Source organism: Penicillium arizonense (assembly GCF_001773325.1).
Source record: "Penicillium arizonense strain CBS 141311 chromosome Unknown PENARI_contig027, whole genome shotgun sequence".
In the NCBI taxonomy this organism is placed as follows: Eukaryota; Fungi; Ascomycota; class Eurotiomycetes; order Eurotiales; family Aspergillaceae; genus Penicillium; species Penicillium arizonense.
The window spans coordinates 173,022-196,643 of NW_019173304.1; the positions used below are offsets into that span (position 1 = coordinate 173,022).

General features: G+C 50.2%; 8 protein-coding genes across 8 annotated transcripts; 4 read left to right on the top strand and 4 right to left on the bottom strand.

The window, feature by feature from the left end:
* Nucleotides 1-2,781: 2,781 nt before the first annotated feature.
* Nucleotides 2,782-4,722, bottom strand: PENARI_c027G07822 (ATP-dependent RNA helicase SUB2; the record flags this gene model as incomplete). The annotated part of the gene is made up of 4 exons (XM_022636098.1): nucleotides 2,782-3,097; nucleotides 3,152-3,512; nucleotides 3,563-3,973; nucleotides 4,470-4,722. The coding sequence occupies 4 exons, from the start codon at nucleotides 4,720-4,722 to the stop codon at nucleotides 2,782-2,784; spliced, it is 1,341 nt and encodes a 446-aa protein (XP_022484118.1).
* A 278-nt stretch (nucleotides 4,723-5,000) lies between these two features.
* On the top strand, nucleotides 5,001-5,573 carry PENARI_c027G00731 (ribonuclease P Rpr2/Rpp21/SNM1 subunit; the record flags this gene model as incomplete). The annotated part of the gene is made up of 1 exon (XM_022636031.1): nucleotides 5,001-5,573. One exon carries the CDS (start codon nucleotides 5,001-5,003, stop codon nucleotides 5,571-5,573), a length of 573 nt encoding a protein of 190 aa, XP_022484013.1.
* A 1,020-nt stretch (nucleotides 5,574-6,593) lies between these two features.
* On the bottom strand, nucleotides 6,594-7,163 carry PENARI_c027G10056 (uncharacterized protein; the record flags this gene model as incomplete). The annotated part of the gene is made up of 2 exons (XM_022636120.1): nucleotides 6,594-6,824; nucleotides 6,888-7,163. 2 exons carry the CDS (start codon nucleotides 7,161-7,163, stop codon nucleotides 6,594-6,596), a joined length of 507 nt encoding a protein of 168 aa, XP_022484049.1.
* Nucleotides 7,164-8,107: 944 nt separating this feature from the next.
* Nucleotides 8,108-8,968, top strand: PENARI_c027G10553 (WW domain binding protein 11; the record flags this gene model as incomplete). Its single annotated transcript, XM_022636128.1, has 1 exon — nucleotides 8,108-8,968. One exon carries the CDS (start codon nucleotides 8,108-8,110, stop codon nucleotides 8,966-8,968), a length of 861 nt encoding a protein of 286 aa, XP_022484097.1.
* Nucleotides 8,969-9,901: 933 nt separating this feature from the next.
* Nucleotides 9,902-12,198, bottom strand: nimA (serine/threonine protein kinase nimA; the record flags this gene model as incomplete). The annotated part of the gene is made up of 3 exons (XM_022636079.1): nucleotides 9,902-11,965; nucleotides 12,026-12,078; nucleotides 12,147-12,198. 3 exons carry the CDS (start codon nucleotides 12,196-12,198, stop codon nucleotides 9,902-9,904), a joined length of 2,169 nt encoding a protein of 722 aa, XP_022484063.1.
* A 672-nt stretch (nucleotides 12,199-12,870) lies between these two features.
* Nucleotides 12,871-14,902, top strand: PENARI_c027G02078 (ankyrin repeat and BTB/POZ domain protein; the record flags this gene model as incomplete). Its single annotated transcript, XM_022636045.1, has 3 exons — nucleotides 12,871-13,110; nucleotides 13,171-13,256; nucleotides 13,315-14,902. The coding sequence occupies 3 exons, from the start codon at nucleotides 12,871-12,873 to the stop codon at nucleotides 14,900-14,902; spliced, it is 1,914 nt and encodes a 637-aa protein (XP_022484038.1).
* Nucleotides 14,903-15,376: 474 nt separating this feature from the next.
* PENARI_c027G06666 (uncharacterized protein) lies at nucleotides 15,377-15,748 on the bottom strand (the record flags this gene model as incomplete). The annotated part of the gene is made up of 2 exons (XM_022636088.1): nucleotides 15,377-15,562; nucleotides 15,638-15,748. 2 exons carry the CDS (start codon nucleotides 15,746-15,748, stop codon nucleotides 15,377-15,379), a joined length of 297 nt encoding a protein of 98 aa, XP_022484084.1.
* A 196-nt stretch (nucleotides 15,749-15,944) lies between these two features.
* PENARI_c027G11540 (DNA repair ATPase SMC5) lies at nucleotides 15,945-19,757 on the top strand (the record flags this gene model as incomplete). The annotated part of the gene is made up of 6 exons (XM_022636138.1): nucleotides 15,945-16,352; nucleotides 16,422-17,333; nucleotides 17,385-18,275; nucleotides 18,327-18,399; nucleotides 18,449-18,576; nucleotides 18,624-19,757. 6 exons carry the CDS (start codon nucleotides 15,945-15,947, stop codon nucleotides 19,755-19,757), a joined length of 3,546 nt encoding a protein of 1,181 aa, XP_022484008.1.
* Between the last annotated feature and the right edge of the window lie 3,865 nt (nucleotides 19,758-23,622).

Genomic DNA, 23,622 nt, shown 5'->3' on the forward strand with positions numbered 1-23,622 from the left:
ATTCATACAGTACACAGATATACGCCCTCCACTTACAATACAGTACACCGGCGATCTGCAAGCTTCGCCTTTATACTTCAACTGTATAGACTATAACTCAGATATAACAGTGTAAGTAACAATAGCTCACTTAACACTTATTTACTATTGACGCGTACTTGATATCGGCCGCGTGCTGGCCTCCGTCACCACATCCACTTGAAAACCCACTATCTACGTGATTAGTGGCAGAGATGCAGACCTGTCAAGTCACGGCCGAATCACATAGAATCTTGTTAGGCACTTTGTTTTGCTGAATTCAATAGTGAGCTGCAAGTGAATACTACCTTGGTACAGTAAATGTACTGTACATAACACTTTACAGAGTATGTCAATATAGTTCAACACGGGCATACTTGAACTATATCAACCACAATCAGGTACAGGTACCTGATACCCGTCACCCGACAGATCCCAAAGTACAAAGTCCAGCATGGCGACGTTTGTATCCCTGATCGACAAAAAAATTAACAACCAGACTGTCATACAACAGGGAAGCAAGTGGGGGGAATCAACCCCCTCGCCCTCTCCCTCTCCCTCTCCTTCTCCCTCTCCGCTCCGACATTCTCTCGAACCTTAGTAGACTTGGAAGTAATGCCGGGGTAGTCACACCAAACACGAAGACAAGGGACTTTTGTTCGGTCCTTTTAACTCTGTCAATACCGTTAGAAGAAGACTAATTTCGGCCCAACCACAGCATGAGAACTGCATGGAGGCTGAGGAGCTGAGATCCAAGGGATGATCAGGATCGGCCCTGTGAAGGGGGCGGTGTTGATAATCCCAGCATGCCACAGTGATCGACGTTCCGATTGCAGTTTAATCAAGGGATGTATTTGACTCGGGGGTTTGATATCGGGGATTTACAATAATATATGGTATTGAACGTGGAATATGCTCAGTTAACGTTAACTTATGTACAGTATTGTACATGTGTAGGTGGAAAGGGCTAGAACGTGGATTCGATTTATGAGTCCAGACCTGGAGGATTCGCTGTGGAGCACAAATACAATACTGTACAAAGTGTACATTGTGTACACTACATGTATAATGTGTATAGTGTAATGTGCATAGGCCGGAAACAGATATATGTGTGGCCAGGGGTAACCACGTTTGCAGCGCCCGCAAACAGTGTCCAAGTTAGAGAGTTATAGCACTATGATTCAGGAGCCACAGATGTCATTAAATTAATACCGGTTTGCCATAAATTAACCTTGAAACCCGTTAATTTCACAGGGGCCCAAGCTCTAAACCCGGAAACTCGCGGATGCATAGAGAAAATTCCTAGACTTGCCCATAGTACAGAGTAATTGACCTATCATAATCATGAATCACCTCTGGTCACACGCTATTTCTCGCCGTTGTACTTAATGACTCAGCGGGTTTGACAACGGCGCCCAAAAAAGCCTAACTAGTGGCAGCCTAAGTCAAGCAGCCACAAATAATGTAATGAAAGTAACCATCATGTCTCGGCAGTGGCAGTGAAAAAAAGCCGGCGAACGCCGTTCTCGTACTCGCATATTCAAAACCAAGACAAAGCCACTCATCTCCGCTGAAGCGAGACAGAGGGCCCCCCCCTGGTGGACACATGAAAACGCGAGACAAGGTTTGGGGGCAAGGATTAGCCTCCTTGTGCCTTGTTTTGCTGATAGACGCTAAGCCTGAGAGTCGATCGGGCCGGTGGACCTGGCAGCCAACCAGCGGTTTTCAACGTCTTCTAGTGTGTGCTTTGGACCACTTTTTCTCCGTTTCGTTTGGGTGTGGCTTAAGCCTTTACTGTATCAGTTACCGGCAGTTGGTTTGGTTATGGTGAATATATTGATGTTACTTCCAGGTTGCTGTATAGTAACAATCCTGTCTAGATTATATACTGTATACATTGTACATTGGGGATAAACATGGGTGATCGAATTGATTGACTGGGTTTGAATTCAATTCAATTGACGTATTCTATGATCATCAGCATATCCCAATTTCCATCCCGTGTCCATAAGTTCGACAGCTGTCATTACTGCAGCATGCAGGGGAAACTTTCTCTGGGTCAATTGAGCAGCTGACAAGCAGAAATTGAACAGATGCAAATATATGAAACAGACCGACATGATTCACTTTGATTCGGCGAATATCGCAAACATAAATGAGATGCATATCATGCCAGATACATATCCAGTCCTTCGTTCCTCTGAAGGTGGATCAGTCAGATTACGGCATCTGAAACAAAAATCGAGTGAAGGATCTGGGCAATTGCCATGTAGGGCTCTGCAAGTCAGCTTTGGAGCACGACTGCAATCCAGAGCCAAGGTCTGTACTGTATGTAGCCATTTGTGGACCTCCGCATATTGGGCCCCGGAGCAGATGGGGATGGCGATAATCGATTTGGAGATTAGATGCTGTTTATCCACTCTGAATGGGTCGGAACTTGGCAGGATCTTGATCACCTGGTTGGATTTACACGTCTTTCTGTCTTCATGTCGGACTTGCCGACTGACACAACTCTACACGATCATGGGAAGAACAAAACATGTGCAGGGTCAACCCATTCTTGATTCCAGTGTTATCTTCAGATACATGGCAGAGTTTGCCTCACTCTGCAGCCGGGGTAGAGGGAGCGCCCCACGAAAAAAAAGATATCAAAACCCGAGCTATTGCGCCAGTAACGATTGAAAAGAGAAACGAAAATTGGAAAAGTTTTCAACAGGCATTCAAGCCATGTAGGTGGTGGAGTCGACACCTTCCTCGGGGTATTCACTGGTGGTTGGTGAGTGCTTGTTCATAAAATTCCTGGGGATTTTGGGGGACCAACGGGAGGGCAACTTCGAAGCGCTTCTCGATCTCCTTGAGGACCTTCTCGTCATCCTCGTTGCTGACGAAGGAGATGGAAAGACCCTTGGTACCGAAACGACCGGCACGACCAACACGGTGGAGGTAGGAATCGGCATCCGCGGGGAGATCGTAGTTGATGGCCAGGTTGATACGCTCGATATCGATACCACGGCCGAAGACGTCGGTGGCGACACAGATACGCTTGTTGAACTCCTTGAACTCCTTGTAGCGCTTGATACTATGGGGAAGTTAGCAATATGCCACGGCGATAGCGGGACAGGCATAAACATACCGCTCTTCCTGGCTGACACCGGAGTGGACAGCGATACTGGGGAAGTTGCACTCGCGGAGCAGCTTGTCAAGCTCGTTGGCGCGCTGGGTGCTCTTGACGAAGATGATGACCTGGTTGAACTCAAGGTTGTCGAGGAGCTCATTCAGCTTGCGGTTCTTCTCCTGTTCGCTCAGCTTAATGTAGTACTGCTGCAATCCGTGAAGGGTGAGCTTAGTGTCGTCATCGACGTAAACCTCGAGAGGGTTGCGCATGAACTTCTTGCAAATGGGACGGATTTCCTGGGAGAGAGTGGCGCTGAACATCATAACCTGCTTGTCGGCGGGGGTGGCACGGAAAATCTCCTGGACATCACGGCGCATGTCTGAGCAATATTAGCGATGATATTTTCGACTTGTATATTCGTAAACGTACCGATCTGGTCGAGCATCTTGTCGCACTCATCGAGAACGAAGGCCTTGACGTTGCGAAGGGACAGCTTCTTGTCACGGACGAGCGCGTTGAGACGACCGGGGGTGGCGACGACGATGTTGGGGTAGGTCTCCTTGCTGGACAGAGTCTCGACGTCCTTCTGGATCGGGGTACCACCGTAGAAGACAGCAGTCTTGACGTCGGGCAGGTACTTGGAGAAACGGGCGTACTCGTTTTTGATCTGGTAGGCGAGCTCACGGGTGTGGCACATGACCAGGATCTGGCATTCACCAGGGACGGGCTCCAGCTGGTGAAGAGTGGTCAGGACGAAGACAGCGGTCTTACCGAGACCGGACTTGGCCTGGCAAAGAACATCGACGTTCAGGATAGCAGTCGGGATGCAAACTTGCTGGACTGTGGGGGTGGAGCCGATGTTAGATTGTGTTCGATGAAATGAGAAGCAAAGGCAATCGTCTCGCAAGGTCCGTCCATCCTGTAGCATCGCGCAAATTGATGCCATGAGGTCATCTTGATCCACCTCGTCAGACTACTCTGACTGAAGGTCACAGTGAAATATACAAGTTCATAGGAAACCTGCTCTGCAGACAACATGAGGGACGCGCCTGACAACGACGGAGCGCAACACGCATAATTCACCAATGCGCCAATCCCAATGAAGAATGTGGTGGTCCTTGACGAAGGCTTGAGCTCTGCGCGAGAGTATCATGACCTGCGACCAACATATAGTGAAGACCTTGTCTTTGTTCAAAGCGCGCATCCTCATGTCGTCTGCAGATTCGAAACAGGGCTGATTGCCAGATATACCGACCGAAGAATCTTCCGCGAGGATGGACGGACGTTGGAGCTTGGAGGAATGGAGGAACGCTTGTGGGAAATGAGTTAGACTAACCCTCCGATGGATGTTCGAAGCCGCAGTCGGTGATGGCGCGAAGGAGTTCGCCCTTCAGGAGGAAATCGCGGAAACCGGTCGAGTGGATACCAACGTAGCTACCCTTCTTGTCGGGGCGGCCACCAGTGACAGTCAGATCACCCTGCTTGTCATCATCACCATTGGCGGCGGCGGGCGCAGCAGTGGTGGTGGGCTGGGTGGTGGTCTGCAGCTCCTCGTCGGAGTAATCGATGAGATCTTCCTCGTGAGACATCGCGACGTGTAAAGTACTTGTATTGGGGAAAGTTGAAGTGAGAAGGGTTAAAGAATAAAGAGAAATGAGAGAACGGAGATGAGAAGATTAATTGGACGGGACCGTGGTTTGAATGGCAGGTCGGATCGACAGACAGAGGTGGAAGGTTGAAGGCGAGGGAGAAGAGGTTGGCTGAGTCACGTGCGGATCAGCCTCACCGCTTCGGGCTTAGCGCCATAAGCTTCCATAGGCAACTTTGAGATGCAGCCTACAACTAGTCAGGTCCAATCCAAGTGAACATGGCCAAGGCTAAGGTTAAGAAAGAGGGCAAGAACGTCCAGGGTCATATTCGAGCCCGCCTAGATTATCTTCAGAAAGCAGCTGTTTATCTGCAAAATTCGCAACAGAACACAGCCCACCAAGTGATCTCTGAAGCGACTGGCAACTCAGCTTATGACCAAAATGGTCTACACAGCACTTCAAATGACAAAAAGAGTACGCGGGGCACGTCTGGCGCCAGAAAGACCACGGAGCCCATGAACAACCTCTCCAGGTTATGCGTATCTCATCTGCGCGGCGTGGCATTGAAGACTCAAATCCGGCTGCCAATCGCGCTGAAGAGATCCGTCTGCAAGCGCTGTGATACACTCCTTGCGCCTGGATTGAACTGCTCGCATGAAATGGAAAATGCGAGTCGCGGCGGCAAAAAGCCATGGGCTGACATACTGGTCGTCCGCTGCTTCGAGTGTGGGACCGTGAAGCGTTTCCCCCAAACGGAAAAACGTGGAAAGAAGCTCGTACAACGTCGCGAGGAATCAGCGTTACAGCATGAAGTTGCCGCTGCAAATGCTAAGGTCGAGGAAGCGACGTGATAGACGTGACAACACCTTCATCTTCAGCCCGGTCAACTCTGCAGACGTTTGACATTTTGCTGGACGTGTCGCACTCTACGTTACAACCACTGCCACAGCCACGGCCCCCTCGGATTCAAATTCATGGAGGCCAGCAGTCTTGCATTCGATGCATGCAACTGGGACGAGAGTCGATTGGAAGGCCTCCTTATGGCCATCGAGCTACACCCTATCTGCATACCACGTTGTGTGCCAGTCAGCTCAGGAATCTACACCAAATATCAGCCAATCGAAAACGAACAAAGCTTAGTGGATGGCACCCGACAGCGGCGTCTCCCATTACGTTCAATATCAATGCGGTCTGATGCGCCGAGACACGAAGTCCACCGGAAGGAACGATGGAATTGAGAAACTGCCGAATTATACTGCAAAAATTGCAAGCCTAGCTATGATTATCCTCATATCGGCCAACATCAAAGCAGAAGAAGCTAAGAGCAATGTACACGAGAAATGCAGAGAGGGGAATCGAAACAGAGGAAATAGCAGAAGCATCAAATCAAGGACAGAAAGAGTCGTGTTTATACACTCGGAAACACATTAAAAATCCTTCATGATAGACATCAAATCTCAAGGATTTCCAGCAAGATGAGTGCTCTGGCCTTCATCAATCCAACTCCAGTGCCATCGTATACTGCCATCCTATCGAGGTCGTGTTCTCATTGAGTCGACTCGACGGTGCCGTGAGGCATACAGTTCTTTTAACCAATTGTTCAATAAATCAGAAACGCGGGCAAATGAAATGTGGAATATGGTGACTAGCAAATATTCGAGAAATAGTCCGCGAGGACACAGTCGGTATATAGTTTTTTGTTTCTTTTTGTTCTGTTGGCTTTCATTCACGTATCGTGTGGAGAGGAATAGGTGTATCGGTCGGACCATCCAGCGGTCGAGTAGAAGAGAGGTATGGAGAGGGTGAAGAAGTTATGACCTTGTACAATGCGAGGTTTGGTAGAAGGTATGTCAGGAAGTATAAGAGTAAACTCATCGTCGTCGTCGGGAACTCTGGTCAATGCGGTGATCCAAGTTCTCGATGCGGCCACGGAAACCCTTGACGATATCACGGATATGGGCGATTTTGGCCAACTCATTATCCAGCTCGTCGATAGAAGCAAGAATCTCACGGGTGCGGGCAATCTCCGCATCGGCATTGCGAATGACGTTGCCCGCGCGGTCGTAGGTGTTTTGAATGGAGCGCTGCATTTGATCTTCTAGCTATACCACACATCCCACGTTAGAAGCACATCCACTAACCAGGCTGAACGAGACAAAACATACATATTCGATCCGATGACGGATCTGAGCCTGCAAGCCGTCGAGCTGGTGCGACAACGCGCGGAGACTCATCGGATCCAGCAGCAAGCGACCCTGACTGCTGGCGGCGCTGGTAGCGCGCGAGCTGGAGTTGCTGGTTCTCCCTGTTCCCCTGCCCCTGGCAACCCCATTGCCGGCATGGCCGCCCTGTAGGGCAATCTGCTGCTGCTGTCGGAGGATCTGGATCTCGGAGGAGGTGAGGCCAAGCGAAGTGTCGGGGATCGAGGCTGAGACGGACATTTGGTCCCGGCAGAGACATGCTCCGACCGCGACAGTCTACGAGGCGCCGATCAAACTCGATGTGAGACCGAACGGACCACAGGTCATGATGGTGGATGGGCGGGGGGAGGAGGTGCGGAGAGAGAGTGCAAGAGACTGTGCGCAGTCAGACCGGAGTGCGACTATTCGACTGTTGAGGGGAGAAAAGCAGATAGCTTGCTTTTGGTAAAAAAGAGAGAGGAAGAAGATGTGAACTGGGGGTATCGGCGCCAACTGAACAGCGCGCGCGGCTCGAGTCCAGTTACACCCGAAGGGTCTAGTGGGATTTCAGTGTTTTATATCCTTGGTCGGAGCACAGGCTCAGGCGGAAATCTGATACCTCGGACCCCCATAAAGAGGGGTTTGTAAGGAGTCAAAAGAAGCAATTTGGGATTGTATTCTACTATATACTGCATTACATCTGATCTAATGCTACTGCACCTGTCCCAAGATGGGGAAGAGGCTCTGCAATATCTGCAAAATACGAAACCAATCAGACTCAATGTATAGTCCAATATAGTCCACGGTAATCCCGTATAGTGCAATATAGTGCAATATACTCCATAGTATGTACTGCAGTGAGGTGAACCATGGATCCGACAGCTCTCCACTCCGCTTTAGCTTCTGCCAAATTCCATCGCCTAAATTGTGAGGCTGACTTCCTGCATCTAACTAACGGCCCGATTGAAGACGCTTTGATCCCCAGCCTGCAACACTCTCCTCTCATTGCGCGCCCTCCTTTCCTGCACCTCCAATTTTGATTCCTTCACGTGCCTCAGAGTCCAGACCGTTGTACCGGTACCGACGAGCAAGCAGGGCAATCGATTCGACAAACCCCCGAACCACTCACTACCGGGCCAAGCTCCCGCAATACCGACTGATACAATCAAACCAAGAAATTCGATACAAACACCGGAACCGACACCATGGCCAGAGACAAAGAGCGCTCGATCAACCCAGCCGCGGCGCAACGAAAACAAGACAAACAGAAAAGCCTAAAAAAGGGCAAAGCAGAGGCACTAGCACGACGAAACGAGAAGCTCGCACGGCGCAATCCGGATCGAATCCAACGACAGATCAACGAGCTCAAAGAAGCCGAAGAATCAGGCCAGAAACTACGACCGCGTGACAAGGAGATTCTCGAGGCTCTAGAGAAAGATCTACGAGGCGTATTGAAAGCGCGCGAAGCCCTCGGCGAGAAAGCACCCCGATTCAACAATGACAACCGAGGCGGCGGCCAGGGCGGCGGACGAGGGGGTCGAGAGGGCGTACTAGGCAAGCGGAGACGCGAGTCTGACGAGACGCGCATGCCGGCCGATGATGAGAGCAGTGATACAGATGAGGATGTGAGGAGGATACCCATGCCGCGGGATACACCACCGCCGATTCCGCGCCAGCAGCGGAGACGAGGTGGGGATAACGCGCAGGGCGAGAGTGCACAGCGTGGTCCTCATCCATTACCGTCCAGGCCGACGACGGTTGCAGCGCCCAAGACAGTGTATGAGGCCAAGCCTGAGATTCGTGATTTGCGGCGGGAGGCGACGAATAAGTTTATTCCGGCTGCGGTTCGGATGAAGCAGCAGTCTATTAAGGGTCAAGGGAAATTGTTGGAGCCTGAGGAGATGGATCGGCTTGAGAAGGCTGGCTATAATGCTTCTGCTGGGCCTGGGCCTGAAGCTCCAGCGAAGGATAGGCAGATTTCGTTGGAGGAGGAGGAGCAGCGGTTTAATCGGGAACTTAGGACTGTGCAGATGGAGGAAGTTGAGGATGAAGAATCTTGGGCTTAATCTTACTCAATCTACTCTATGAACTGGTTTATGGGATATGATGCGGTTGCAAGTTGAGGGTTGAGATGTGTATCACTCAACCTGTTAGTAGTGAGTATAGGATCGATGATCTTGGGATATATATCCCAGCCGAGGTAGTCCACATACGTCCGCGCAGGCATTAGATCTATTGAAAATGAATCTAAGCTTACGTTGGAATAAAGTGAGTGAGAATGTTCCTTCTGATCATGGATATGTACATCTAACAGACAATGCTAGCACCAAAACTCCTCAACCACGGGCTCACAAAAGTGGTCCAAGAACAAAGTCGAGAAGAAGTATTAACCAATGAGATGCAGATATGAAGCACTCCAAATTGGGAGGCGCAGCAAAGATTTATCCAATATGACAAGCAAACCCGGTATTTGCGAGGGACAGTACGATGAACAGTGGAATTAACACCAGGGGGGAAAAAGCAAAAGAAATCAACAGTGCATGGCTGATGCAAAACGAATACATGTACAGAGAATCAATCGTCTCCTTCATCGAAGGAAAGGGCATGACGGCATAACAACAAAAGAAAGGTGAAGAGTCGAGTCGGGGCGAGGCAGGGTAGCCAACGCAGGCTAAAGGGCCAAACAGAAACACAGTAAAGGGGCATATGTGTATCCAACTCCGTGTACTTGCAATGCAGGCAAGGATGCACCCAGAACGCAACATTAGAGCCAACTCCGTGACGTAGGGGGAAATTATGCACAAGAAACGAAGTGAGAATCGGAAACCAAAATGGTGGACAGGGCAATGGGAATCAAACGACTTTCCAAAGAACCAAATCAAAATCAAAATCAACCAGGAAAACTCCAGTTCATAACAAGCCCCAAGCACACCAAAACTCCAGAAAACCATAACTGAAAGAGGAAGGAAATATGAATGTAACATGGAAACAGCAGGTAATCACCGCAGGTTGCGGATGACCTTCTTTCCACGGGCGAGGAAGGGACTGGGCATTTCGTCTAGTTCAGGGTTCCAGATGGCAGGGGGATCCCGCTCAGAGCACTTCAGCATCGATGGACCGGAAGAGCGAGAGTCGCTAGCACAGCGCTTGACCTCGTCCATGGGGCGACCTCCAGCACGGGCTTGGGCAAGCTCGACAAGGGTACGACCACCCATGTTGCGCTGCATGACAGCCTTCATCATTTCCTCGCCACCACCGTTGGCCTTGGGTTGGGCCTGCTTGGGCGCACTCTTGCGGGTTGGAGATGCATCAGCAGCGAGATTGGCGGACGAGGGAATCTTGGTGAGACGACGGTGGGGCGACTTGGCTCTGCTTTCGCTGACGCTGCGCTCCTCAGACTGAGAGGTAGATGCATTTGTTGACTGAGGCAGGCGGGTACCACTCGATGGGAACAGGGATGGTTGAGTGCTGAGCTTCTGCACAAAGGCGGCAGTGTGCTGGCGCAAAAGAGGACGGCGAGGCGCCTTCAATGGGTCAGGCTTGACCTTAGGCCGAGTAGGCGATGGCAGATCGGGGGTATCGTCCTCGTCGTCAGAGTAAGCAAGAGTGGGCTCCCACTTCGCCTTGTTGCGCTCAGCCTCTGCAAAGATGTTGCGGGCACCTCCGGTTCCAGAAGTACGACGAGGAGAAAGTGAGAGGGACGCAATCGAGATGGGAGAAGGTTCGGCCATCTGAACATCAATTGGGGAGTCGACCACGGTCTTTGAGCGACAGAATGGAGTACGGGTCTCCTTCTTTGGCTGTTTCCTCTTGCTCGAAGGGGGTGACCCGAGAGACAGTTGGGTGATATCGGCGGTGTTCGATGGAGTGTTGTCACTGTCGTCCGTCATATTGGCAGAAGACCGAGAAGACCGCCAGCCCTGACCACTGGAGCGAGAAGAACTAGAGCCCTGGGTGCTGGTACGGAAAACATCGTCGCGGGAGGTATTGTTGTTCGCCTTGTGCTTCTTGACCTCAATGGAAACTCTGTCTTGAACCTCAGATTCAAATCGTTTGCGCAGGCGCTCAAGCTCGCTCTGTACTTGACGATCAATCTCCAAGCGCGCTTTGACCTCCCATTCTCTGCGAACGGTGCTCTCGATTTCAGCCTTCATTTGTTGCTTTTCCTTTTCGAGCTTGGCCAGGTTCTGTTCCATATCGCGGACCTTGGCCACAGCAACTTCCTCACGGCGGCGCAGGGTCTTACCCAGGTCAACAACCTCCTTTTCCTTGCGCATGAGACGGATGATAGGAAGATTGATCAAAGCCGCAGTGTCAGGGCGATGATCGGGGTTAACTCGCAAACAGCTCCCAATGACATTCTTAAGCTCAGGCGAGTAGTAGTCAGGCAAAGGGGCGAATTTACCCTCACGGATTTTTTGCACAAGTTGGATGTGGGTGCGAGCGTTGAAAGGAGGCTCTTTTTGGCACAGCTCATACATGATGCAGCCAACCGCCCAGATATCGGAACGCAAGGTGTACTTTTCGGCGGCACAGATCTCTGGTGACATGTAGAAAGGAGTGCCGACGTAGGTGGAGGCGAAATCGTGCGATTGCATCTGCTTGGACAATCCGAAATCACCAAGCTTGACTGTGTTGTCGCTACCAAGGAAGATGTTTTCGGGTTTGAGATCACGATGCAGGATGGTCACCTGTCCCTGCTTGCCCTTAAGACCAGATGCTTTTGGGGCAGGGCCCAATATGTTCGAACCCACCTCAGAGGGGTCAGTACCGTAATGACACCGGAACAAAGCAGTGACAAGTTGGGACAGAATGCGCCAGACGAATTCCTCCTCGGCATACTTGTTTGCCTTCTTCAAGTTCTTGATCACCATACCCAAGTCTCCACCTCCACAGTACTCCATGTAGAGGTATAGGTCCTGGCTGGCCTTAAGGTGTTCCCGGTGGTAGTACGCGACGATGTTGGGATGACGAAGGGAGCTTAGGATGTTGAACTCGGCGGTGAGTTGTTCGCGTTCTTTCTGTGACATCTTGATGTAGTTGATTTCCTTGCGACAAAGGATCTATATCGCCAAACATGTCAGTTTTTCCCACGTACGCAACATGCACCACGCAACACTTACGAATCCATCGGTCTTGCGCTTGACCTTGCGGATGATTCCAAAGGAACCGCAACCTGAATGAAGAGTATGATTAGATTCGAACTTAGATTGAGTTATTGGAGTCATAACATGGCACACTCACCAATCTTGTCCAAGATTTCATACTTGTCGGCCTCAGCCAAAGCAATCGCCATGGCTATGGATTGCAATTCGAGGACAACAAAAAGCTAGAGACCAAACGGAAGAATAAGAGTCAAAGATGCATGAACGTAAACAGAGACCTGTGTTAGTAAAATGGTAGAATTGAGGAATTGAGGGTTTGAAGCAGAGTAGACAATGGAAGCATTGAAGATTAAAGTGTTTGGGTTGGCTGTTGCTTAGCAACCGCAGGAATATTGGCACTTGCCCCTCTACGGCAGGCGGTATTGAACTTCAAGGGATGACGTTACAGAAGGGACGAGGATCGATCCTGCAGATCATTATATTGCAGCTTCTATTTGTTTGTACCTTCTATATATCCTGTCGCAAAAAAAGAAAAAAACCCTAGCGGAGCGTACCTAGGTACCAAGTCAGGGCCTGACAGGTCAGGTATGGGCCTGTGACGAGGGGAAGCAACTACGCCCTATTCTGTCTACTATCTTTGCCTTTGGTAGATTGCATGTGGCCAAGTTAGAGCAGAGAGGGCCAAATCAGAGCAACAATGTCATAAAAGAACCTGATATCCAAATCATATAGATATGACCCCCAGGTAGGGAAGGCGGTGGTCTACTTGTTCTGCCGTCTATTTGACAGTGTATAAGCACGTGCACGAGCTTATCGATAGCTCACCCCCGCCGTTTGCCTCGAGGTGGCAACCTGCATATGCCATGGATACCGAAGAGCCAACTGTGTTACGGAAGGACCAGCTGGAGATCAGCTTGGTCAATGAGAAGAAGCTGATCAAGGAAGGCACTATTAAGGATGATAACCCTTTGGACCTTAGTGAGCCGTTCCGTCAGCTCTGCAGTGCATGTCGTCAGGGCGATCTGAAAGTTTGCCAGGAGAAAATCACCGATGGCGTGAATGTCAATGCCCGTGATCCTTATGATTACACACCATTGATCCTGGTGAGTGCCATGTAACCGCAGGGCCAAACCCGAGAACATGTAATAACCAATCGTTCAAAGGCGAGTCTCTGTGGCCATTATGAAGTCGTACAGCTGCTGCTCGAGTCCGGTGCACTGTGTGAACGAGACACGTTCCAAGGCGAAAGGTACACTAGAATGAAGTATCTACCCACGAGCTGAAATTGACCCATGGCAACCCTTCAGATGTCTATACAATGCCCTAAATGACCGGATCCGAAACCTTCTCCTCGAATACGACTATTCGAAATCTACGGACCCTCTGCAGCCGCTCGCCGCGCATATAACTTCCCTTTTAACACGGGAGTCTCCGGTGACAACCGATATCGTGGTTACTGCTTCCGATGAATCCCTCCACCTGCACAAATTCATCCTCGCAGCGCGTTCCCCGTACTTCCGCGGAAAATTGGCAGCGGCCCCAGAATCCGCAACATGGAAGCTTCCCAGTACAATCCCCCCGGAGGCATTTGGTGCCGCAATCAAATACCTCTACTTTGGAGAAGCTCCTCGGGACTTGAGAAGTAGACCTGGAACCGGTTTCACCGAGTCTGAAGTGTTTGCCGGAGTGGACAGAGTCTCAAAGTACCTGGAAATCCACAGTCTTCTGGATAGTATCCTTGATAGCGGAGACAGGAGACGCGCCCGACAACGGAGAACCGACGAGATCTCCAAGGGTCGGGACCAAATGGAACAATGGTTCCAGGCGAACGTTCTGGGAAACAAGCTGAAGGTTGAAACCTCAAAAGTGAACGATGTGAAATGGGATCACAATAACGCAATCTTCGCCGATGTTCTTCTAAGGGCGGATGAACTCCCCGATGAAGACGAAGATGAAGTTGAACCACAGGCCAGCAATGGAATAGCTAGCTCGATCCCTATCGGCCCTACAGCTTCCACGGAAGAAAAGAAAACCGAAGGACCAAAGTCAATCCTGTTCCCATGTCATCGAGCAATGCTTCTGCGATCAGAGTTCTTCCAGGCTATGTTCACATCTGCGTTCCGCGAAGCTCACCTCAGAGAGCATCTAACGATCATTGACATAGACTGTTCACCAGAGGTATTGGAGATCATTCTTACATTTTTGTACACAGAAAGAGCCGACTTCCCCTTGGAAATCGCCGTCGATGTCCTCTTCGCGGCAGACATGCTCTTCATCGAAAAGCTGAAGACTAAAGCTGCGGTGGTCATTAGTACACTGGGCAGTGCCGGAATGTCCCAAGCGGAAGCCGCAAAGACTCGTGGAACAACAGACGAGGACGATATTGATATATACTCGATTGTGCGAGCTGCGTGGTTGACACGTGTGCAGCGACTGGAAGAATTCGCTGCTCGATATCTAGCATACCGACTAGAAGCGCATATCGATTCTCCAGAATTCGCGGAGTTGATCCAGGAATCTGCATATCGTATCAAGGCGAGACAGGAAACCGATTCCATTGAAATGCTGGATGACATTCGTTTCTATCTTGGGGAACGGTTTAGGTTGAGATTCGACGAGGCGGGTCTTGATGAGATGATGGACGAGGAGTTGCCACCGGAGGAGATTGAGGATGAGGATGTCACGAAGCTTGCAGAAGGCGTCGACGCACTCGATGTATCCAAGCAGACGACTCCTGCGGTTGTGAAACACGTCCAGCAGCAGGCGCACGTTCCGGAAATTCGAACTCTAGATGGTGCAGTCGTTGAGGATGAATTCGACGAAGATGCGATGAATTATCAGATCTTGTTGGAGAAGCTGGATACCCTGCTTGAAAATCTCAACCTGGAGGCTTGAGCATGGTTTACTCCGCTCCCCTTAGTATATGAAACCTTGACATTGAACATACACGCATATATACATTGCTTGAGATAGAACAAAAATATACAGATGGTTGGGTATGTACATCAGACAATTGTCTCCACATTTGTTTCAAATATAAGTAGTCAAATATCAACGACTTGTTCATAGAGCAGAGACCAAAGGGTTCGGTATGTTTATGTTTAGATCCCAAGTGCGGCTGGATGGATGACGGGAGGTCAGTACCTCACCCTAGATGCAATTGGCCTGGCGTGAAGCTCGTGGGGCGGCCGATGCACCTTATTACCAGAGTAAAATATGCTCGAGGATCCAACTTGGTGGTATTGTTTCGAGGGCGGCACTGCAAAGCATGTTTGATGCCTGCATCAGAGGGCATAAGGTGATATGCCGTCATTCGAGTTGAATGCTAGTCGATTATGGGCTGCCTCTTGTAGGCTGAAGTCGTATCTCTCATTGTTCTTTGGGTGACTGCTGCTTGTCTCCGCCAATGCCTTTCTGCTGCTTCTCCAGCATCCTTGCATCAAGGTCTCGGATTTGTTTCTCGAGGATGCCTCTCCGAGCTGTCAGATTTGAGCGCATTCCTTGTAAAGCTTTCATCTGTTCATCGAATGTAGACTCTTGTCGTTGCTTTGCTGTCTGATCCCAAGGTAAGTTAGGTAAATTCTAGGTGATGTGACCATTCGGAAAGCTCCGCAAAGTGATCGCTCATACCTCTGCAATTTCTTGATTTGTTTTGATACCTGCACCATACAGCGTGCCCGTAATTGTAATTGAGGTGACTGCGGCAGTCAAGATCAACCGCTTAACGTTCGGAGGAGGCATGGTGAATGCTATCAAGGTGAAGCTGTTCGCCATCAAACTATTGCCATGTGCTGATCCTCACCGCCTTCCCAAACCAGGCTTAGTATTGATCTTCCTCGACGCGTCCCCCTCGCGTTGTGACACTTCAAGGCGATCAAAGACATTTAATTCGACAGCCCATGAGCGGCCCTCAACCATTTCGAGGGCTTCGTCCATCATGTCGTCACCAAATATTTCCCGTCGTCGAAGAGGCACCGAGGATGAAGATAGCGACGAACTCGCGTACACCTCTTCATCGAGCAACAAGCGCCCCCGCCTCAACCCCGCGGATGACAATGAATCGGAGACTGGGGAGGAGAGCGAAGAAGAAAGCCCTGTATCGGAGAGCCCTGTATCGGAGAGCCCAGAGCCTGCCTATCAAGTCCCTCCAGCCGCTCACACGGGACTCGGACCTGGTGGCTACAAGCCGGGCGCGATTGTGCGCATCAAGGTGAAGAACTTTGTCACATACACGTCGGCAGAGTTCTTCCCAGGCCCGAAGTTGAACATGGTTATTGGGCCAAATGGAACGGGCAAGAGTACGCTTGTCTGTGCTATCTGTCTGGGCTTAGGCTGGGGACCTCAGGTATGGTTTATTCTGGTGTCGCGCATCCATATGTATATGTCTGGTGTACTAACGAAGGTTCATCTATAGCACCTCGGGCGCGCCAAAGACCAGGGCGAATTCGTGAAACACGGCAGCCGAGAGGCTACTATCGAGATTGAACTCTGTGGACCCCCGAAGATGGGTCGTAACCCCATCATTCAGCGAACCATCAAACGTGATGGAAATAAGAGCACATTCATGATCAATGGAGAGCCCGCATCTAACAGACAAGTGCTGAAGCTGGCGCAGTCGTTTGCTATCCAGGTGGACAATCTGTGCCAATTCCTCCCTCAAGATAAGGTGGCGGAGTTCGCTGCACTTTCCCCGGTCGACCTTCTCCGCTCTACGCAAAGAGCGGCAGCTGGCCCAGAGATGGTCGAGTGGCATGACGCCTTGAAAGCGCTTAGAGGCGAGCAGAAGAAACTGGAGATCGATAACCGCGGAGACAAGGATATGCTAGCGAACATGGAAAACCGCCAAGAAACGCAAAGAGCCGACGTGGAGCGAATGCGCCAGAGAGCCGTGGTCAAAAGAAAAATCGAGATTCTCGAGTTTTTGCGTCCAATTGTTGAGTACAAAGAAGGGTACGCGGCTCTTGAGGTCCTGAAAGCCACCACAGCTCAACTCCAGCAAGAACATGAACAGCTCAAGGCAGATCTGGAGCCTGCGCTGCGCGCGCTCAATCTCAAAGAAGCCTATATTGAGCGGTTGAACAGTGTCAAAAATCACAGAAAGGACTCCGTTGAACGAGCATCCAGACTTGCCACCGCACGCGGTACACAAATCGACGAATACGACAGCAAGATCAAGGACCTTGCTGGTCAGATTGAGGCAGAAAGAAAGACTGGAGTGACGCATAAGAAGGAAGCAGCAAACGCCCAGCAAAATATCAAGATGCTCCAACGCAAGTTGGAGGAAGAGCCTGTCGAGTTCGATCCAGATGTCTTCAACGAAAGCTTGGTAAGAACCCTATACAATTGGTTCAGAACAATGCACTGACTATGACAACAGAGAGAGAAACGACTTGAGAAGCGCGAGCTTGAAACTCAAGCCAGAGAGATCAAGGACCGACGGCAACCCCTGATTGACCAAAGCCAGGAGGTGCAAAGGAAGATTCAGCAAGCCGAACGACAGCTAGGCAGTCTAGACTCGCAATCCGGCCAACAAGAACACAAGTTGGCACAAGCATCCCACGATTCGCTGAAAGCCTACCGATGGCTTCTTGACAACCAAGACAAATTTGAAAAAGAAGTCTTTGGTCCGCCCATTGTGACCTGCTCGGTCACCGACCCAAAGTTTGCCGATGCCGTCGAATCCTTGTTCCAGAAGAGTGATTTCACATCGTTCACCACACAGACCCGGAACGATTTCCGCACCTTGCAGAGGGCGCTCAATGGAGAACTGCGCCTTCATGATGTCAGTATCCGCACATGCTCGATGTCACTGGATAGTATGAGGGCCCCCATGCCCGACGATCAAATTCGCCAAATGGGATTCGATGGTTGGGCGAAGGATTTCCTCATTGGCCCCGAGCCTGTCATTGCCATGCTGTGCAGCGAAAAGTTACTACACTCCACTCCCATCGGACTCGGAGACATCCCAGAGGAAGTTTTCAACCAATTGCAGAACGGTACACTGAGCTCTTGGGTGTCTGGGCAGAACAGCTTCCAAGTGAATCGACGAAAGGAATACGGTCCCAGCGCTACTTCCACCCGGGTTCGGCAAATCAAGCCTGCTCAGGTGTGGACGTCACGGCCTGTGGATGTTAGTCACAGGCGGCAGTACCAGGAGAACATTGACTTGTGGAGAGAACAATTGAAAGACATCCAGGACAAGCTCCAGTCTGAGAAAGCTACCATGGAAAAGATCAAACAAGATCATGACCGAATCGACCAAGAAACGGTAATTACACCTTTGCCTCTGCTTCAATCGACTCACTAACCGATCCTACAGAATGATATCGAGAAGGAGAAAATCACAAAACAGACAGCGCATACTCAGTATCGAGCCATTCCTGAGAAGATCGGTATGTACTGCTCTTAGTTATGGTCATTCAGCTGGCTAACATCGCACAGCTCAACAAGAGGCCAAACTACGAAATCTCACTTCATTATTTGAGGGGGTACGGGATACAGTCCGCGAGTATAGAGACAAGCAAGATGAGTTCTCTATTCAGAAGGCTGAGGCCACAGTCAAATATGCCGTAAGTCTACTCCTAGTGTCTGCGCTTCGTATATCTGAGAAAAACAGGACGCCGTCGAAGCTTTCCGCCAAGAATATGAGGAACTCGTTAAACTGGAGGTCCGACTTTTGGAGGCAACCTCGGACCTTCAGACTCTACGGCATCGCAACGATGATTGTGCCAGAATGCTAGAAGAGAAAAGTATACAGGCTCACCAAGCGCACGTCACTGTCAGAGAAACTCGGGCGAAGCTCAGGGTTGTCAATCAAAGAGCAAGGCTCGTTATCCGAGAAGCTAGCAATCAACCAGACGCAAATGAAGTGATGCAAGCGTTGGCTGATTATGACATGGACAAGCTCAACGCCGACATTGACTCCGAAAAGGCCCGCTTGGAACTTACCCATGGCGGTAGTAGCCACATGATCAAAGAATTCGAAGATCGTGAGAAGCAAATTGAGAAGCTCCGTTCCAAACTCGCCGAGTTTCAAGACAAGCTCACTCAACTTGGAGGCGCTATTGACGAGATCCGCAAGAACTGGGAGCCCAGGCTGGACGCACTCATCAAGAAGATCAGCGATGCCTTTGCTGATTCTTTCAACCGGATCGGATGTGCTGGTCAAGTCACTTTGGACAAGGTGGAAGATGAGCCTGAGACCGAAGGCGAGGTTGGTGGTAGCGACTTCGACCGGTGGGCAATTCAGATCCATGTTAAATTCCGCGAGAACGCACAACTGTCGCTCTTGGATTCACATCGCCAATCCGGTGGTGAGAGAGCCGTAAGTACCATCTTTTATCTCATGGCACTGCAGTCTCTCTCCGCCTCGCCGTTCCGTGTCGTCGACGAGATTAATCAAGGTATGGACCCGCGTAACGAGCGCATGGTCCACGGCCGCCTGGTGGATATTGCTTGTGCCTCTAGTGAGGATGCCGAAACCGACGAGGACGGCAACCCCATCAGCGGCAGCGGCAGCGGCGGTGGACAGTACTTCCTCATTACACCCAAGCTACTAAACGGTCTTTCCTACAAGCGTGGCATGCGGGTGCTCTGTATCTACAGTGGAGAGCACATGCCCGACGACTATGGCAAGATCGACTTCAAACTGGCGATTCGCAACATGAAGGCGATCAACGCGAGAACTGGGAACGCTGGCACAGCACCCAGAGACGTTCAGGGGAACAGCCAAGTCGATATCTACGCTTAACGAAGTTCAGTGTTCTGTGCTTACATGTGATACCCAAGCCGGCCTTGTCTCGGTCGGCAATCAAGGCAACGGTCGGCGCTACTTTCATGAGGGATCGGTCAGGAGCAAGGTGGGTATATACGCCCATACGCAAATCTACCATAGCATTCTATTTGATACTTGTGAATAAGAACCAATATTGAACTATATTGACCGACATCGTACAATATTGAACCAAAAATGGAGGTTCGCGAAGATCCCGAACCACAGACACGACCTGCCCCTCTGGGAATTGCGGGTCTGAAACAAAACACTTGCGGCTCCGTGCATCTTTCTCTTTCCTCGCTGGCCTCATGCATGGCCGGCCACTCCGTGTCTGTGCTCGGTGGTTGGAGGGTTCGGAAATGTATCCAGACCCGCTTCTGGGGAGTAAGATAGCATGGGGAGCTTACCGGTTTACCCCCTCTCTCTAGGGCTCTAACCGGAGATCACATTTGCCGATCAAACCGATATGCGAAGTGCAACGTGTGGATTTGTTCCAGCCACTTACAGTAGTTCTCCTGATTCAATAGCACCGGGGGGCTCCGGCCTAGAAAGTTCTTAGTCGATCAACGGATTCACATCCATGCTTGGATCGGACGATTCGACCAAACGAGTAAAGGTTGATCCATTCCTCCGAAGGCCATACAGGTCATATATTACGCACCAAAGAGAAGGGCGAAGAGCAATCCTCGTGGCACACAGGCCGTAGATCGGCGGGCGTTTCCGTCGCAGATCACCCCGGAGGATTGCACACCAATCGTTGGGCGACATTGGGCATCTCGCTAAGAGCAACTCTAAATTGCCTGGCTTTTGGGGCTTTGGGGCTTTGAGTGGCCGGTATCCCTGTTCCTCTTTGAGTCACCGCAGTTACGGGCTGTGGCGTCTCCTCCAGCCTCCAGTCTCCAGTCTCCAGGTCTACACACACATGTAACTCTGTACAGTACAGACTGTACACGTACATACAGAAGACTGATCGACACTGCACAGAAGGTAATTGGTCCAATATTCTACGAGTAAATCATCATAACCACATTGTACATGAAAGATAGTCCTAAGTGATGTTACCGATGCGCGATTTTTTATTTTTGACTTTAAGCCCCCAAGTGTGTGTTCCTTGGGCGTGTGTATACACCGCTCGAACCTCGAAGTCAATGACTTGCTCATTTGCTTTTTGGCACGGCCCTCCGCACTGGTCACTAATAAAAGTTAAGATCATACTATATGAAACATAGACCTAACTCTCATACTACACAGTATTTACGGATTATGTTGGATGTGTAACTTCGATCTCGTCACACGGTCACACAATCTCGGCCACACCCGGCATTCAGATCTGGACTTACTACTAGTAAATTGCTACACAACCTGCCTATGCATGTCCCTTCCCATTTGCATGATTCCTCGAACATGAAATCGGCATATGCACACCCACACCCAGCACCCAATCAACCCTAACCCAAATATATATATCTAAGTTGGAAGCTCCACCTCGCAAGGATATATACATATAGACGCGCCAACAACGCACCAACCCCGCCACAGCCCTCAACCCTACGATGCAACGGTGGGATGATCTACCAGACCCAGGTGCAATATCCAATCCCAGCCATGCGCAGTGCATGCAACCTATGTAATAATGAGCTCAAACACCAACCCACCCAGCCAATCGCTGTCCAAGGGAAGAAACCATTGCCGGCATGAAATGAAACAAGACGGAGAATATCACTCGATTACCGTGGGATCTGCCTTTAGCGCTCGGTGTCTTGACAGGGATCTTTTCACCGAATCACCTGGCCTGGAGGGTCGGAGGTGGTCAGTGATAGTGTGCTGGACTTGAACGCTCTGCATATGCGAGGCATCCCGTATAGAGGGTGCTTATTGCCATGCCTCGTGAGGCGATCAATGCGATGGTATTGGCCTGTAGTCTAGGGGTATGTACGGTATATGTATATGTATATGCAACCGTGGGTGTACACGTACGGGCCGTATTGTGATCAGGATCTGGATTCGCATGTACGGCGCTGTACATGGGCGTGTAGGCTGGGATGAAGACTGGGTGGAATGATCAGACCCCCCGATGTGCATTGCATCGAAGTGTCCATGCTGGCAGTCGTATCTGTATCTGCATTTACATTTACATTTGCTGTTACAGTACACTTGCCACCCAAGTGCTCCAGTGTTTGGAGAAATTGGAGTCTCGTGCATGAGCGTGTGGATCAGAATCACACCCAACCTCGTCCCCTGTTATCACTCATATTAATGAAGCGTCAGCCACAGGATCCGGGAGCCAGGATTCGGCCAAGGAAAACACATGGCATGAACGAAACCGTTGGGAGAATCCATGGAATCCAGGCCGAAGCATGAATCATGCTATGTCAAGCCACGCAACAAAGAAGGCTGGATGATTCCCAGCACGAGGCCCGAATAGGCAGTACCGCAATCAATGGTGAACTTTATTATGAAAGGAGTCGAGGGTTTGTCAGTGAATTGTAAGCAAGTGATCTCCAGGTGGCCGGGTGTTTGGTCTACAGTAGCAAGGATGTTTCACCAAGTGGAGCGAAGCGGATATGCGACAGATTCCAAGGGATGAGAAAGATGTGCATGGCAAACAAGAAAAAGGTGATACAGATCGACGGTTATGCACATTTATGGGGTATAGGTCCGTAAAGTATACGAGGCATAGAAAGGGGGGAGACAACCGAACGGGATGACGATAGATCCAAATATCACCTCCCTAAAATAGTCAACAGTAAGGCATGTCAGAAAAGGCAAACTGAAAAAGAGAGAGGCCAGGTCGGTTCGCCGAGGCTACGATTGGAGAATGCCATGCGCCAAACAAGGCCCCACGGCCGATCCCACACGGGGTTTATACCAAAAAGGGGCATGGTGCGGTCAGTAGGATCCCAGCTCAAGCTGCTCTAATTTGTGTGATCGACTGGCCCTTGACGAACAGGTCGGTGTTTCACCGCACCGGAGTTAAAATATGCCGACTTCCTATACTCCGTGCTTCCTGCCCGCTACTACCGTCTCGCCTACAACTAGTGCGCTTCAATGTAGTTCGATCATCACTAGCGCCCACGGTCCATGTCCCCAGTCTGGCAGTTAACCCTGAATCATGTATGTCTCGGTCTCGGTCCCGAGACCGTGGACGCGAAAGCCCCTTCTTTTCTCCTTTGAGATCCGCCGTTTTGGATGTGGAATAGATGTAGATTATAGATGATCGCTGTCGATCACCCCTCGTTTGGCGTCCTGGTTGTAGCAGGTGATTAAGTGTCTTTGTATTTGCTTATTTGGGTTGCCTTTCTAGTATTACTTTTCCCCCCTGACTTTCCGATACGAGATGCGATCCGAACCCGAGTCACAGGCCACGGGCTACAACATACTGTGGGTTTATGGATGTTCACACCAGTCGTACGGTACAGCCCTAGAGATCCTGCAGGAGCAGTAATTAATATATTTGATTCATAATCAAGTATCTACCTACCGACCAATATGCCGGATTATACGTACAAGGGGACAAATAGGAAGTCAACGCGTAACAATATCTATTACACGGAGGACCGCATCGGAGACATTGCCCAAATGGTCATCGCTTAGCGGTGATCATGGACACAGGGAGCTATGGCCAGCGGTTATCCCTGGATCTTGATCCACCACCTCAGAATAGGAAGGAGGATGACAGGTCTATTTCAGCAAACCACATGGGAATCCACATGGAACCTGTAAACAAGAAATATATGAAAATGAAAATGAAAACGAAAATGAAAATGAAATATGAAATATGAAATACGTAGATGTCCCGGATGATCTGAGGTGCATCGGGCTTGATGCCAGATCCGGATCG